We start from the raw sequence: 15,264 nt of genomic DNA on the forward strand, positions 1-15,264 counted from the left end.
GTTTAAATATTAAATATTCAAGAATTAAGTCCAATATTGAGTATCAGAATAAATTATATCTTTATCATTATCAATATCTTAAAGACTGAAAGACATTTGACCAAATTACAGAAGTTAAGAGGTGTGTGAGGTAAAGGAGAGTCTACAACCGAGTAAAATTGCGTAATATTACGCAATAGACGCTGACACAGAATAAGACTCATAAACAAGTCATGTATCTACAAGCTGACTTCGCTTGAACGATTCAACTTTTTTTCTTCAAACATTAACAATGACTATAGTTATTCGGCTCATGATAAGATGAAAAGCAAATTTCGCGTAGCCTATAATTGCGCTTCAAGAAAACTTCAGAATGTTTTACTTGCTTTTTTCACAATTGAAAGCAAGTCAGTGTTCTCTGACCACGCCCTCAGAGACAATCGGTGACTCCCGCTCTCCTCCTTAAAACTCTCGAGATCAAACTTCAGCAGATACTTCACAGAGAGAGAGAAAGAGAGAGAGACGCCCAGTGTTAGTGGAGGCACGCCGGATTTAAGCGATACTTCGGATTACTAATGGAGAGTGAACTGAGAACCTGACGAGTCTGCCTAGGTAAGAGAGCTTTATCTATCACTGCACATTATTGTACGGATTTCATACATTTGGTTATGTTTTTAAGGATGTATACTGCTGAAACTTGATTTCACGTGAAATTTTGATTGCTTTGATTTGTTTTGGTAGTGTCCTGAGGTGGAACATGTATTTAAAACTATTTGAAACAGCATTTCACGAGCTTGTTCTAAATGAGAGACTACATTTCCATTCAAAACAAACTTGTGAAAACAAAATGTGATTAAAATGGCGATAAAATAAAGGACCTTAAATTTAAAACATAAGCTACTGTAAAAAACGTAGGCTATATGAACTTAAATGTTATACTTTAAACCCTTCGTAAGTTTATAGTTTATTTAATAATGCAATAGAGATACGTTTTTATGGTAAAATGTTATTTATTTATTTTACATTGACGTTTTTTGTGGAAATGAATGGAAGCTTAAAATACCACGGAATACAAAAGGTATTACAATTAAGACTTTTTTTCCTCGCACTTCTGAAAAAACATAAAAAAATAAATAAAAAAAACTGAATAGCCAGATATTTAAACTCAGAATGTGAGATATAAACACGCAATTCAAGAAAATTCAGAATTGTGAGATGTAAACTCGAAACTCTGAGGGGGGGAAAAGGTTGAATTGTGAGAGAAAGTAAAAAAAAAAAAAGTCTTTCAAAAAAATTGTTTTATTCCAAGCCGGAATCAAGCTTCCATAGAAAGGGCCATCATAATCCCATTTATTTGGATTTTATTGAAAAAGTTAGTCTATTGGGGCTCAGTCATGTACATTTGAGTGTTTATGTTGCATTTTATGTTGTTTTGTATTGAATTTTTTGTCACGCCATGTCTGTTACCCTGATGGCGTTTTGTCTTTGAATGATGGGTTTTCTTATAAATGAGTCATGAAAAACAAACTGAAATAATTGAGGCATTATGGTTCCAGACAGTACACTTATTGTTGTTTTCCTTCCAGTCATAGTGTTTTGTGTCTAAAGATGGCAAAGAATAACGTTTGCAACCATGATCAGCCCATGGACTTTTTCTACAACAACAGCAACATAACCTCAGACGAATGGGACCAAACGCAGCTCATCCTGGTTCAGTGTGCTGGATCCATCTGCTGTTGCTTCATCCTAGTGGCCAACGCCATGATCATTGCAGCGGTGGTGACAAACAGAAGATTTCACTACCCCTTCTACTATCTCCTCGCCAATCTCGCCGCCTCAGACTTTCTCGCCGCGATCGCTTACGTGTATCTCATGTTCAATACAGGGAAAACATCTCGTGATCTAACCGTTCAAGCCTACTTCTTTCGGCAGGGTTTGCTGGATACGAGTCTATCAGCATCCCTGACCAACCTCCTGGTGATCGCTCTCGAACGCTACATCTCCATCATGAACTGGAAGGTCCACAGTAACCTCACCAAACGTCGAGTGACCCTGTTGATCGCCTTTGTGTGGAGTGTATCGATATTCATGGGGGCCGTACCTAGTTTGGGCTGGAACTGTATCTGTAGTCTTGACCTGTGCTCCAAACTGGCTCCCATCTTTAGCCGGAGCTACCTGATCTTCTGGTCCGTGTCCAACCTGGTGCTCTTCCTCATTATGGTGTCCATATATTTGAGGATATACATCTATGTGATGAAAAAGACTGCCGTCTTGAAGTCGCACACTTCTGGATCTTTAAATCGTAAGAGGACGCCAGTCAAACTCATCAAAACTGTGATGACCGTACTAGGTAAGTTCTAGAGATGTTCCTTTAGATTTGGTCTTCCGAAAGGGATAGTACATCCAAAAATGAAAAATCACACTTTATTTTAAGGTGTCCTTGTTACAGTGTAGTAATACATTTAAGGACTGAGTAATAATAATTAAGCACATAAGTATATGATAGGGTTAGAATTAGGGTTTGGTTTAGGGATAGTTGCATGTAATTATGCATAATTTACTGTTATTACTACAGTAAGTACATGTAACATATGTAACAAGGACACTGTAAAATGAAGTGTTCCCAAAAACTCTCATGTCGTAATGCAGTGGTGGAAAGAGTACAAAAAAATTGTACTTAAGTAATAATTTACTTGAGTACAAGTAGAAGTACTGAAAAATAATATGACTCAACTAAGAGTAAATAAGTAGTTGGCTTAAAAACTACTCAAGTAACTACGTTACAAAGAACTTTAGTATTATTTTTCTATTTTTACCCAAAATGGGGTGATGATAGCGATATGGAGCACTTAACACTCTCATGTCATCTGTTTCATACATACTGGAAGCCTAGTACATACTGATTCATACCTCATGCAGAAAGTCCACAAGTGGGATTCATAGGAGTATTAAACTTATAACGTTTCAGGAAATGCCTTATATGGATATAATAACATGCAAACAGAGACGTTTTGACTGAAACATGAAGGCAAACACATGATAGCGATAATATATCTGTGTTAATCAGGCTATCTCAGGTATTTTCATAAGAATGATGTATGTCTTTAAAGGGATAGTTCACCCAAAAAGGAAAATAAGCCCATGATTTACTCACCCTCAAGTCATCCTAGGTGTATATGACATTCTTCTTTCAGATGAATACAATCAGAGTTATATTAAAGAATGTCCTGGCTCTTCCAAGCTTTATAATGGCAGTGAATGGCTGGAAAAAATTTGAAGCCCAAAAAAGCGCATCCATCCATGATAAAAGTGCTCCACTTTTACTCCGGGGGTTAATAAAGGCCTTCTGAAGTGAAGCCATGCGTTTGTGTAAGGAAAACACCCATATTTAAAACTTTATAAACTATAAACACTAGCTTCCGCCAGACGGCCGTACGCATTGGTTTACGCCAAAAGAGTAACCCTTGACCTTGACGCACAACGTAATGACGAACGCGGTTGCCCAGTCCTGTTTGTTTGAACCGCAAGAGGCGTCAATTGCCGTCATTACGTTGTGCGACAAGTTCAAGGGTTACTCTTTTTGGATAAATCGATGCGTACGCCTGTCTGCCGGAAGCTAGTTATTTTAGTCGATAAAGTTTTAAATATGGATATTTTTCTTACGCAAATGCATCGCTTCACTTCATAAGGCCTTTATTAACCCCCGGAGTGCCGTTTCGAGCACTTTAATCATGAATAGACGCGCTTTGATGGAATTCCAAAGACAGACAGCTATTCACTGCCATTATCAAGCTTGGAAGAGCCAGTATATTTTTTAATATAACTCAGATTGTATTCGTCTGAAAGAAGAATGTCATGTACACTTAGGATGACTTCAGGGTGAGTAAATCATGGGCTGATTTTCATTTTTAGGTGAACTATCCCTTTAAGAGGTGTATACAGCAGACTTACCTCCGTTCATTGACAGTTTAACAGCATCCCTCCACCACCCCATCTTTTTATACACCCTGAACAACATAAAGAGTTAAATTACCCAAACTTCATTTTTAGTTTTGGTTTTCAGCTAAATGAAAAATTCTGTGGAAAAATGAGTTGGTAAGTACTAGAGATGTTCCTTTAGATTTGTTTTTGAGAAAGGGATAGTTCAACTGTCGTACCAAACCTGTATGACTGACTTTCTTCTGTAAAACACAAAAGAATTTATTTAGAAAGTCAGTGGGGTCCAATTTGTTGTTTTGGACCCCACTGACTTTCATTTTCATTTAAAAAAAAAAATATATAAAAATGTGTGTGTATATATATATATATATATATATATATTTTTTTTTTTTCTATTTTTTTTTTTATTGATGAACTGAAATTTCAGTGCAAATAAAAAAATGTAAAAAAATTGTCAGTTTTGGCTGAAATAATTTTGAAAAATATGTTTTGACCATGTCACCATCTATTTTTTGCACAAAGTGAGGATAAGCTACAGCAGATGAACATGTCATCATTGTGAACACAAATAATGTTAGATTAGGAATATGTAAATTAAATATCCTCTTAGCCGAAGAACTTTAACTGGTTTTATTATACACCCAGAACCGCATAAAGAGTTAAACAGCCCAACTACCAACATTTAATGAGCCAATCTTTAGATTTAATTTTGGTTTTCAGCTAAATTAAAATTTTGGTTTTCATGGGTGATCTATCCATTAGTATAGTAATACTATACATTAATACAAGGAACCTGACAAAATGGGAAGTGGAGTCATTGCTGCATGTTGATGCACCACATGCATTCCAGGCTGTGATATGTATCAGTCAGAATGCACCATCACTCCTCAGTCACTCAAAGTTCAATGGCAATTACAGCATATGTTGGTTTATAGTTTTCCCACAAGCCTTCGTAGCTCTGATGAGCTGTCCAAAGTCCACGCCTTTGGTCTGTAAGCATGATAAACGCTCCCAGACTGCTGAATATGTTAATTTAGTTCACAACAGAGGCCTGCAGGGTCTGAAACATTTTATAAGAAACTTGTAACCCACCCAACTTTGGGTGATGTGGGACTGGGTGGGTAAATATTTTGTGAATTTTTACAGCCATGGCAAATATTTAGATTGGAAGGATGTGCTCATATCCTGTTAACCACAGGCAGACATCTAGTATATGTATACATAATACATCTTGCTTTGAGAACTTGATGAGATGTACACAAGAAACTGAAGAGTTAACGTACAGCGAGACGCAAGTGTTAACAATGAGACACAAAAGACGAAACCTCCCACCTTTGCATTAGCTGATTGCTATCAGAAGTTCAAAGGTTGGGTTTCTTTTGCCTTTTGTTTTTCCTTTTTGTTCAAACAATCAACCAGACGTTTTGTCTGCAAACAGGCCAATGATAAATAAGAGTGTACTTGATAAAGAGAGAGACCATTTTTTAGCAATCTAATATCAAGTTTTTAGAAATGTACTTGTTCATGTAAAATCGAATTACATATTTTCCTTACACCCTGAATATATGAGAATGTATGAGAACGTGTACACATCTTAATCATTAATACAAAATAAAAAAGTTATAAATGTGATTTTCAACTTAAATCATATTTCTGTCGTGACAAATCTCTGAGTGTTTGGCATGGTAATGGATATGTTTAATCTTGGCGGAATAGATCTACTACGCTGCTGCTGTTGCTGCTTCAGAGCAAGTACGGGACTTGCTACTGCCAATACACAACATGCTGCTGTGAGAAAGTAAGACAAACTGCTGCTGTACAATATAGCGTACATGAATTACCTGTAGCAGATCTATACAGGTGGTGCTGGGGAAGGTGGAGGGTTTCTAAAAGCGCACTGAACTGCTAAGGCTAATGCTAACCGAGTATTTGGAAGTTGAGCAGCGAGCTCATTCGCTACTGAGAATCATTCGCTAGCAGAAACCAATCAGCTGTGCCCTATAGATAATGACGTGGTTACAAACAGATTGAGTTACGGACCTTTCAGCTTGTGCCAACTAGAGTTTCATGACACAACCTTGTATATTATTCTAATATTACAAATCATTAATTCATAAATATTATGTTTTTGTAGAGTTGTACCTCATGACATTTTACAACCTGAACTAATCTTGACTTTGATTTGAAAGTCAAATATATATATATATATATATAATGCATTAAAATAAATAAATAAATATATATATTATTTATTTATTTATTTATTTTAATGCATTATTTAATTTGCCACACACACACACACATTTAAAGTCCCCGTGAACCGGAAGTTGCAAACGATTTTTCTCCAGTGTTGTGACGTATTTCCCAGTGAAACGGAATATTGAACAGAGGGCAGGGTTTTACTCTAGCGCTCCTCCTCTCCATCTCTCGCTCATAGCAGACTAACGGTTTGAGGGGAGTGGTTAAGCGTTTTTCAACCCAAGCCGTCAAGCCTACGTTATCAGAAAAAGACGCCATTCCAGACCTGAAGTAACTTTTCAGACTTTGATTAAAGATTACCACGGCAAACTATTTTTTTCTGTGTCTTAACTTGCACGGATTAATTGTTCACCACAAGACTAGTAATATGCGCTAACAAAGTAAATAGGGTCAATTTTGATTTCACGGGGACTTTAATAAATTTTTTAAAAACATGCTCTTCATATAATGTTATATAATATACAAGTCATTGTATTTTCTGAATAATATATTAATAGATCTGGACCCAAAAAAAGTACTATGACCAAACATATCTGGTAAGTACGGAAGAGGATTAGGGCCAAGCAATAATAAAATAATAAAACCATCTCGAGATTAAAGTCATTACAATGCAAAATTAAACTCGTAAAATTTCGAGAAAAAAAAGTCGAAAATACAATCTTGAGAATAAACTCATTAAATATCGAGAATAAAGTCGTTGTGTTTCGAGAAAAAACGCGTTCAATTTCGAGAAAAAAGTCGAAATCCAATCTTGAGAATAAACTCATTACATTTCGAGAATAAGGTTGTTGTGTTTTGAGAAAAAACTTGTTAAATTTCGAGAAAAATAACTCGAAATACAATCTTGAGAATAAACTCATTAAATTTCGAGAATAAAGTCGTGTTTCAAGAAAAAAACTCATGAAATTTCGAGAAAAAAGTCGAAATAATCGTGAGAAACTCATTACATTTCGAGAATAAAGTCGTGTTTCGAGAAAAAAAGTCGAAATGAAATGTAGAGAATAACGCATTCGATCAGTGTTTATTGCGTAGTCTACTGATAGAGGACATGGTAGAGTTGGATCACTTAGTCAAGCTATATTTTAGACTTTCTTTCAGTAAAAAAGAAATACTATCAACTTTAGCTAATTATGACAGAATAATAATTAGCATACAAAGAGAATTTGCAAGCGGCTAGGTCTTTTTAGAAGAAAAAAACAGTCCAATTTGCGCGATGTACTCGCTTTTGTCCAACATGAAATGACAACCAGTGGACAAATGCAAGGTTATCGCTGGCTTCACCTACGCGCGATTCATCGAGGTTTCCCAGGATACCATAAGACGAAGGAGACGCTTGAGAAGACGACAGTAAACTTGCGCTGGCCCAAATGCACTCTGGCATATGGACAGCTATGATAAATTAAAACCGTACGGCATTGCCATTAATGGCTGTATAGATGGTTACAGTCGTTACATTCTGTGGATGGAGGCGTACACAACCAACAACGATCCTAAAGTAATAGCCAGTTACTTCATAAAAACAGTTACTGGCATAGGAGGGTGTCCCGAGAGGATCCGCGTGGACATGGGGACCGAAAATGGTAGTGTGGCAGCAATGCAAAGGTTTTTTAATTTAATGAGTTTATTCTCACGATTATCTCGACTTTTTTCTCGAAATTTAACGAGTTTTTTCTCGAAACACAACGACTTTATTCTCGAAATGTAATGAGTTTATTCTCAAGATTGTATTTCGACTTTTTTTCTCTCGAAATTTAACGAGTTTAATCTTGCATTATAATTACTTTAATCTCGAGATGGTTTTATTTTTTTATTATTGCTTGGCCCTAATCCTCTTCCGTAGGTAAGAATTGCTGTTTATAGACCCTGGTTAAAACCACCAGCTAGACCACCAGAAAGTTGGTTAATGCTGGTCTAAGCTGATTTTTTGGGGGGGGGAGAAATTCAGAAATTATGTTCGGAATTAAATTCAGAAATTTAGACCAACGCATGCTGCAAAGAAGAAAATCTGGTTTTAGGAGTATCTCTGACTGCTTCAAATTGCAGATAGGGCTAAAGTGGAGGAGCCGTCTCTTCCCAGCACAACAGGCTTCCTCCAGGCCTGTATAATTATCTTGCACAAGGTCGCTCTTTACACTGCCTGGCATCTGAATCAAACCACCAGTGTGAGTGGCCTGTGGCCTTGGAGAGAAAGAACATGAACCTCATAGTAGATGCGTGTCTCTCTTTCAGACCAATTGCTCACATGTGTGAAACCCCGTTTTTGGTCAGACGAACTTGCTTTGAAGGTTTAGAAAGTGTGTCTGCATGGGAGACTTTGTATTATGAAGATATGTGAAGATTCACAGTCCGTTAATCATCAGTTATTGTCTTGAACGAACTGCTAATAAAAGCAGACTCCTGCGCTTCAGAAGCACGCTACATTCTTGCTTTTGTTGTTTTGTGGCATGTTTGGAGGTAAAGGTTACATTAATCTGTTGCATTGACTCCTCTTTTGAAAAGGGAGAAAATTCTTTGTTTAAAAAGGAAAAAAAGAAAGCTTCTTGTAAATATTACCTTCATCATAGCTGTATTTGCTTACATTGTGTAAATGTTGATAGTTTGAGATGTTTTGTTCAGCTTGAATAGAGATCAAAATTGCAACCATTACAGGATAATTTCTTGAAAACACCAACCAATTTTCAGTCTGTACACACTGAACGTGAAACTGCTGAGTGACGTGACACTATCACAGCCAATCAGAAAAATATTTGATGTTTAATGTACAGTTATGAGGAGGAGGATTATGGACCAATGAGATTTCACAGTGGGCGGGGCAATCCAGTGCAAAAAAAAAAAAAATTATATATATATAATTCGATATGGTCGTGGCTGGTTAGCACATAAACTCAGATATAAAGGAGATTTCACACTGAACATTGGTTAACATTCTTATTAGCATAATTATGAGATTAAAACATTTATTAAAAATTTGTGTACTCAATCTGTAGAAATTAAATTGTATAAAAAAAACGTTGCGTTCACTCGTAAAACCTTTGCGTTCCCATGATAAACTTTGCTAGCAAAATTCCTCAGCTGATAACCGATATATTGTTGTCCGATAAATCTAAATCCAAATTTTGATATAGTTTTTGAGAGCCTGATTACAAAAACAAAAGTCTTACCATTAAAAGCCATGCTCCAATCACACAATTTATAATGTTATATGACAGACTTGCATGTTGTGACCAAACACAAAGTCTGCATCCAAAATTGCACACTTTTTGAGTCGCTACTTCTTTTGAATAAATGTGTTTTAAAAAAAATTGTTTATGCCTGAATGGTGTTTCAGCAGTGCTGCCATTATAGGGGTTTTCACACACATTCAAAGTCTTCTTTTAAAATAGTTGTGGCCCCTTTGAGATTCTGTGGCCCTGCGGTACCCGGCCCTTTCACCGCTGCTGTTTATTATGCTGAGAAAACATGCCGTGTAATAAATTCATGCATGCAAAGAGCGCTTATAACACTGTGCACATCTGCAACAAACATGGCGTGCCGTTCTCCTCCAGATGCTGTTTAATATGATTAAAGAGAAAGAGTGTTCCCTTAAATGGGGAACTTACTAGAAACCACAGAGGAAGCCCCCCATTTGATGAGGTTTTGTTATAACCTCTGCATGGCCTTCTCTAGTAAGCGTTTCTGGAGCCAAATAAGCACATTTATCACACTTTTAACCTTATAAAAACTTTTAATCAGTATGTATTTCATGTTTTAAGGAAGTTTAGATATTTGTCCTGGAAGAAAAGTTACTTTGCTTAAAGGGATACTTCACCGATTAGCATTAAGCTTTGTGTCAGTAGAAACCCGGGAGTATTTTCGAATGACCGTGCTTCCCTTCCCTTCCCCCAGACCGTGTATCTGCAAAAATCGTTATTTTGCGTGAATGTTTGAAAATGTAAACTGATATTTTCTATTGACACACTGCAGCAAAATACATAAATAACTGGCATAACCATTTTTTTAGGGTGAAAATACTAATGTGCCCAAGACTTTTGCACAGTACTGTGTGTGTGTGTGTGTGCATGGATCACGGAACGTACCAAAAGGGGGGGGCTAGTCAATATTAGCTAATCAATAACTATACTATTTTTTTCATACCTCCCAGAGGACTACTGAGAACTACTATACAGGTTCATAATTAACTTGGATAATGCATAATATATCATTAATTATAAAGTGAAGGTACTGGTAACCCACTAGTAATGACTTGAGCATTACTACATCCTTCAGAAGGAACTAATAATTGTTTGAATCAGTATTCTAAAGTGAAAATCATGATAACGGCCTAGTAATGACTGAAGGTTTTGGATATATTCCTTCCAATGGATTTGGTAACACTTGAGTCATTACTAATGTGTTAACGTGATCTTCACTTTAGAATACTGATTCAAATAATTAGTGATTTCTTTAGAAGGATGTAGTAACACTCGAGTCATTACTATCCAAAACCTTACAAAAACCTCAAAAATCTGAGTTTCTTTGTTAGTTAATAGTAGTAACTAGAATGTTAACAGTGCGTCACTCATTTGTTCCTGTGATATTCATTAATGATGGAACGGTATTCTAAAGTGTTACCAACATATACAATCTTTATTTGAAGCGTAACAATAGTTTGGTCAATTATTAATTTTGATCACGGCTTCTGCAACATCAGAGTCTATATATCCAGACTATAAACTTTTATCCCAATACTTTCGTTATTACTTCATGTTTGCAACACACAAATTATATATATATATAGAGGGATAAAAAAAGACAAAATACTGATTAAAAAAACTACTTTTACTACTTTTTTTAAACAGGAGATGGGTTTTCAGGAGAAGCTCTGCCATCTGAAAACAACCATCTCCTTTGTTCATTTTAGTCACACGAGTGTTTTCTGACCTTGAAAGACGTGCCGCTACATGCTCTCCACCTGAGAACCGTCCTGTTTGTCTAAGCTTGTTTTGCGGTGCATACAGGATTTCATGGTAACTTGAAAGAATTTAGTGGAAATGAGACTAAAGGCAGGTTTGTTGCTGTGAGTCACCATATCGAAGCTCGGAAAAAGGGTTATTGAACATGTTGGGGCAGAAATGCATTCTCCAAAATTAAAACAAACAGTGTCCACAGCAGTGCAAGATGCAATTTGTGTTAAAGGTTTATCTTAGGGGTGCAGTAAAGCCATACTTTTTATGAGAAATTGTGGAACCTGCTTGAACTAGGAACCAATGACAACTTTTTCTGTTTTCATTTCCTTAAAAAAAAAAGTACCTTGATGTTTAAAGGGATACTCCACTGAAAAATGAATATTCTGTCATCATATACTCACCCTCATGTTGTTTAAAACCTGTATGCATTTCTTTCTTTTGCTGAACAGAAAGGAAGATATTTAGAAGAATGTCAGTAACCAGACAGTTTTAGATACCATTGACTTCCATAGTATATTTTTTTCCTACTATGGAAGTCAATGGTATCTAAAACTGTCTGGTTACTCACATTCTTCTAAATATCTTCCTTTCTGTTCAGCAAAAGAAAGAAATTCATACAGGTTTTAAACAACATGAGGGTGAGTAAATGATGACAGAATTTTCATTTTTCGGTGGAGTATCCCTTTAACAACACAAGGCAACATAAGCATATATATTTCTTAAAAATAATATACATAAATAAAAATAAGATGTATGTATGTATGCATGTATGTATGTGTGTGTGTGTGTGTGTGTGTGTGTATATATATATATAATTTTATTTTTATTTTTTCTGTATATATATTTATAATAAAGCATAGAGTTAATTAATATATACGTAACATTACATATAACTTAATAATAATATACATAAATATAAAATACTTATGCATATTTCGTTTTTTTTACACTCTCGAAAAATAAATTTACTCAACACCACTGTAACGAGGTTAAAAGTTGTGGGAAGAAGGAGGCAGGACTTTAATGATACAAATACAAAACGAAAGTAAAAGACAGCAGCCCCTCACGGACGACTGCTGTCACAATAAAACAAAACAACACAAGTTCAGGCCTGTCCTCTCTCTATCTCCACTGTCGTCGCCCCCCTTTATGCTTCCGTGAGAGATACGAGACTGGTGCGTCGCGCAGGTGTCGCTCATCAGTAATCACGCCACTCGTCCTGCTCGCCACAACCACCAGTGTGTGTGTGTGTATAAAATGTGTATGTGTGTGTATGTTAAAAAAAAAATTGTAAAAAGTTTTTTTTTTTTTTTTTTTTAGGAGCCTTTGTGATCTGTTGGACTCCTGGACTTGTGGTTCTGCTCCTGGATGGCCTCAAGTGCGACCAATGCAATGTCCTGAAATTCAAACGTTGGCTGCTGCTCCTCGCCGTCCTCAACTCCGTCATAAACCCGATCATCTACTCGTACAGAGACGAGGAAATGTGGACCACCATCAAGAACCTGATGTGCTGCGTTCGCAATGGGACGAGGAGACAGAGGTCGTCCAAAGCCAACATTCAACGCGGCTCCGGTCGGGAGACAACCAGCAGCCTGAAAGAGAACACAGCAGAGGACAGCAAGGTCTCCACACAGGAGATGCTGAAGTCTTGAAGGTGAAGTCTCGCTTTTGACTCCACGAAAACCATTCCTAGCAACATGGCTCGCCATTGCTCTGAAATACTCCTGCAGACTGCTGTCAGAGATGAAAAGTTAGACCAGAACTCAAAGAGAATTTAATGACAGTACAAAGCAATGCACGCACTTGTGCAACTTTTATTGTTAGTCACCCATATAAGCGCTTCTGTGAAACCTGTCCGAGCATGTGCACTACCCACCAGGCCACATCTTCAATAGCAATGCTCATTAATTCAGCTTTTTACAACGGTTTTTCAGAATCAGAAACAGCTTTCATTGGTACTCTGTACTGGTGTAAAATCTGTGTGAATCTGTTGATTACTTCCTAAGTGTACTGTACTGTTTAAAAGGAGTCTTGACTTTTTTTTTTTGTATCTTAAAATGATGTATGTAGATATTGATGTAAGCATTTGAGTGATTTAATATGCGTTTCACAGTCTTCGTGTAAGAATAATGACTATTTAAAGGTCTGTACTGTATATTGCTGATTACTATCATGATTATGTGGTCCTACATGATTAAGTGGTCAATTATGCCAATGTAAATACTTAGCGGTACTGCTAATTTGTATCTGTGGTTTCATGTGTAAAAGATAAATATGTCTTTTATAACAAATGTTAAAAGTAAAGTTGTGCTGTTAAAGTGCTCATAGGAGTCTTAAAGAGTCTTTTTTAATGGAAACTCACTGAAGACTTACTTTGAGTGTGATAAAGAAAGTATTAAGTTCTCTAATTATGAAAAACATTAATTATAATGTCATACAATATTTACTGTATAGTTATATAGATGAATCCAAATGTAATTTAAATCAAGTTAAAATAAAATATAAATATTAGATAATTTCGTTTTTACTGAAATTAAAATTAAAATGTTGCATTAATTAAATTAAATAAGTATTCAATCTGAAATAAAAATAAAATTAACAACATGAATCAAAATTACTAACATTTAAACTACATTGAAAATGAAAACTTAAAATAATAAAATATCCCCTTCATTTTTATTTTTATTCTGAAGTGGAAACTAGTTTCCATAATATGAACAATTTATTACTGGGTTAAAAAAAGAAAGAAAAGTAAATGGTTAATGTTGGGTTCGTATTGAAGTTTTCATCTTAACCACTCCCAATGTGCGTTAAGATGATAGGCTGAAATACAAACTGCTAGGTCAGGGGTGCAGAACAAACCAGTTTCCTTTCTTTATGCTTTGAAATAGCCAGATATTCCCAGTCTTACGCAATTCTTGTGCAACGAGCTGATGCACATCGTCTCACCTGAGCTCCAGAGTCAAGATCCTGGAGTTACGCCAAAGGCTAATTACAACATGACGAAACCACCGTGCTTCAGTTTGTGAATCCTGGGAAACGAGCTTTTCCTGTTGACACTTGGACAAAAACGTTCTCAATGACCACCTGCGGGTCCTTTTGAGAGTGTCACGTATTCAAGCCCAAACAGGATTGTTTATACTTCCGGTGTGGGCACTGATTCCATAAAGATAAACCACATTGGAATCATGTCACTTCACTACTGCAAACAGGAAAGTACACATCGTCTATCATAGCATCTTTTGTTTTTAGTGGCTTGTAACACTCAGGCTGAAATGAAAAACAGTATGTGACAAATTAAGTATGTCCGAATTCACAGAGCCCATAAAACAGTATGCAAAAATTACCCAGATGATCTACAGCAGTGGTTTTCAAACTGTGGGTCGCGGTGAGAAAAGGTGGGTCGCACAAAGGCACTTAGCTGCAGCTAAATTTACGTTACGATGAGTGAAACAAAACCAGTCCGATTAATGACCAGACGACTATGAGTTTTAGCGGCCGCCAAAGTGTTATTTGATCGCTGAGTAATGTAGATGAACTGCTGCGCTTGTGACAGAGTCACAATTTAACTGAAAGAACGAGCAGAGAGAGTAGGCTACTCGGTCGCGCGCGCGCGCGCTCTCTCTCTCTCTCTCTTCGGAGCCAGGTGAAAGTGTAAACAAGACTTCACCGTCTCCAAACTAAGCGCTGTCTTGCTCTCTCTCCCTCGCACATATTAATCAAAATAAATCGACACGGTGGTAAAAGGTCGGAAGACCAAAGTTTCATGTGGAGCATTCGGAGATTTTTTTTTTCTTCTTCCTCGTGTGAATTGTGCTAAATAAGTTGCCTTCTCTTCTCTGAAAAGTGTCCCAGACATTCAGCTGACATAAAACAACACTTTAATTAAACGAAAAAAACTATCCAGTGATGAAACGTTTTCTGTGTTGACACAAATCTTGGATGTCTATGTCCTAACTGCTGGGATAATCACACAACGCGCACGACATGTCCAATTCGCGAACTAAGGCTACTTTCACACTGCAGGGCTTAATGCTCAATTCCGATTTTTTGAAAAAATGCGATTTTTTTGCAAGGCCGTTCACATTTCCAATTAAATGCGACCTTTTGTGATCTCCTGTGTGAACGTGAAATGACCATA

The 15,264-nt window shown here is 36.5% G+C and overlaps 1 protein-coding gene and 1 long non-coding RNA gene across 2 annotated transcripts; one reads left to right on the forward strand and one right to left on the reverse strand.

The window, feature by feature from the left end:
- Positions 1–141: 141 nt before the first annotated feature.
- On the forward strand, positions 142–13,446 carry lpar3 (lysophosphatidic acid receptor 3). The gene is made up of 3 exons (XM_082139896.1): positions 142–591; positions 1,566–2,329; positions 12,444–13,446. Exons 2-3 carry the CDS (start codon positions 1,588–1,590, stop codon positions 12,773–12,775), a joined length of 1,074 nt encoding a protein of 357 aa, XP_081996022.1. The 5' UTR covers positions 142–591; positions 1,566–1,587; the 3' UTR covers positions 12,776–13,446.
- On the reverse strand, positions 10,512–12,444 carry LOC309476754. The gene is made up of 2 exons (XR_014198337.1): positions 11,818–12,444; positions 10,512–11,485 (listed from the first exon to the last, which is right to left on the reverse strand). It is a non-coding gene; the product is annotated as an uncharacterized lncRNA (long non-coding RNA).
- Positions 13,447–15,264: the final 1,818 nt, after the last annotated feature.

This window comes from Leuciscus leuciscus (genome assembly GCF_965113295.1).
Source record: "Leuciscus leuciscus genome assembly, chromosome: 15".
In the NCBI taxonomy this organism is placed as follows: Eukaryota; Metazoa; Chordata; class Actinopteri; order Cypriniformes; family Leuciscidae; genus Leuciscus; species Leuciscus leuciscus.

Excerpts from the sequence above, each read along its gene's own strand:
- lpar3 (XM_082139896.1), top strand. The coding sequence starts at position 1,588 with ATGGCAAAGAATAACGTTTGCAACCATGATCAGCCCATGGACTTTTTC. Across the intron at positions 2,330-12,443 it reads AACTGTGATGACCGTACTAG|GAGCCTTTGTGATCTGTTGG; the intron begins GTAAGTTCTAGA and ends TTTTTTTTTTAG.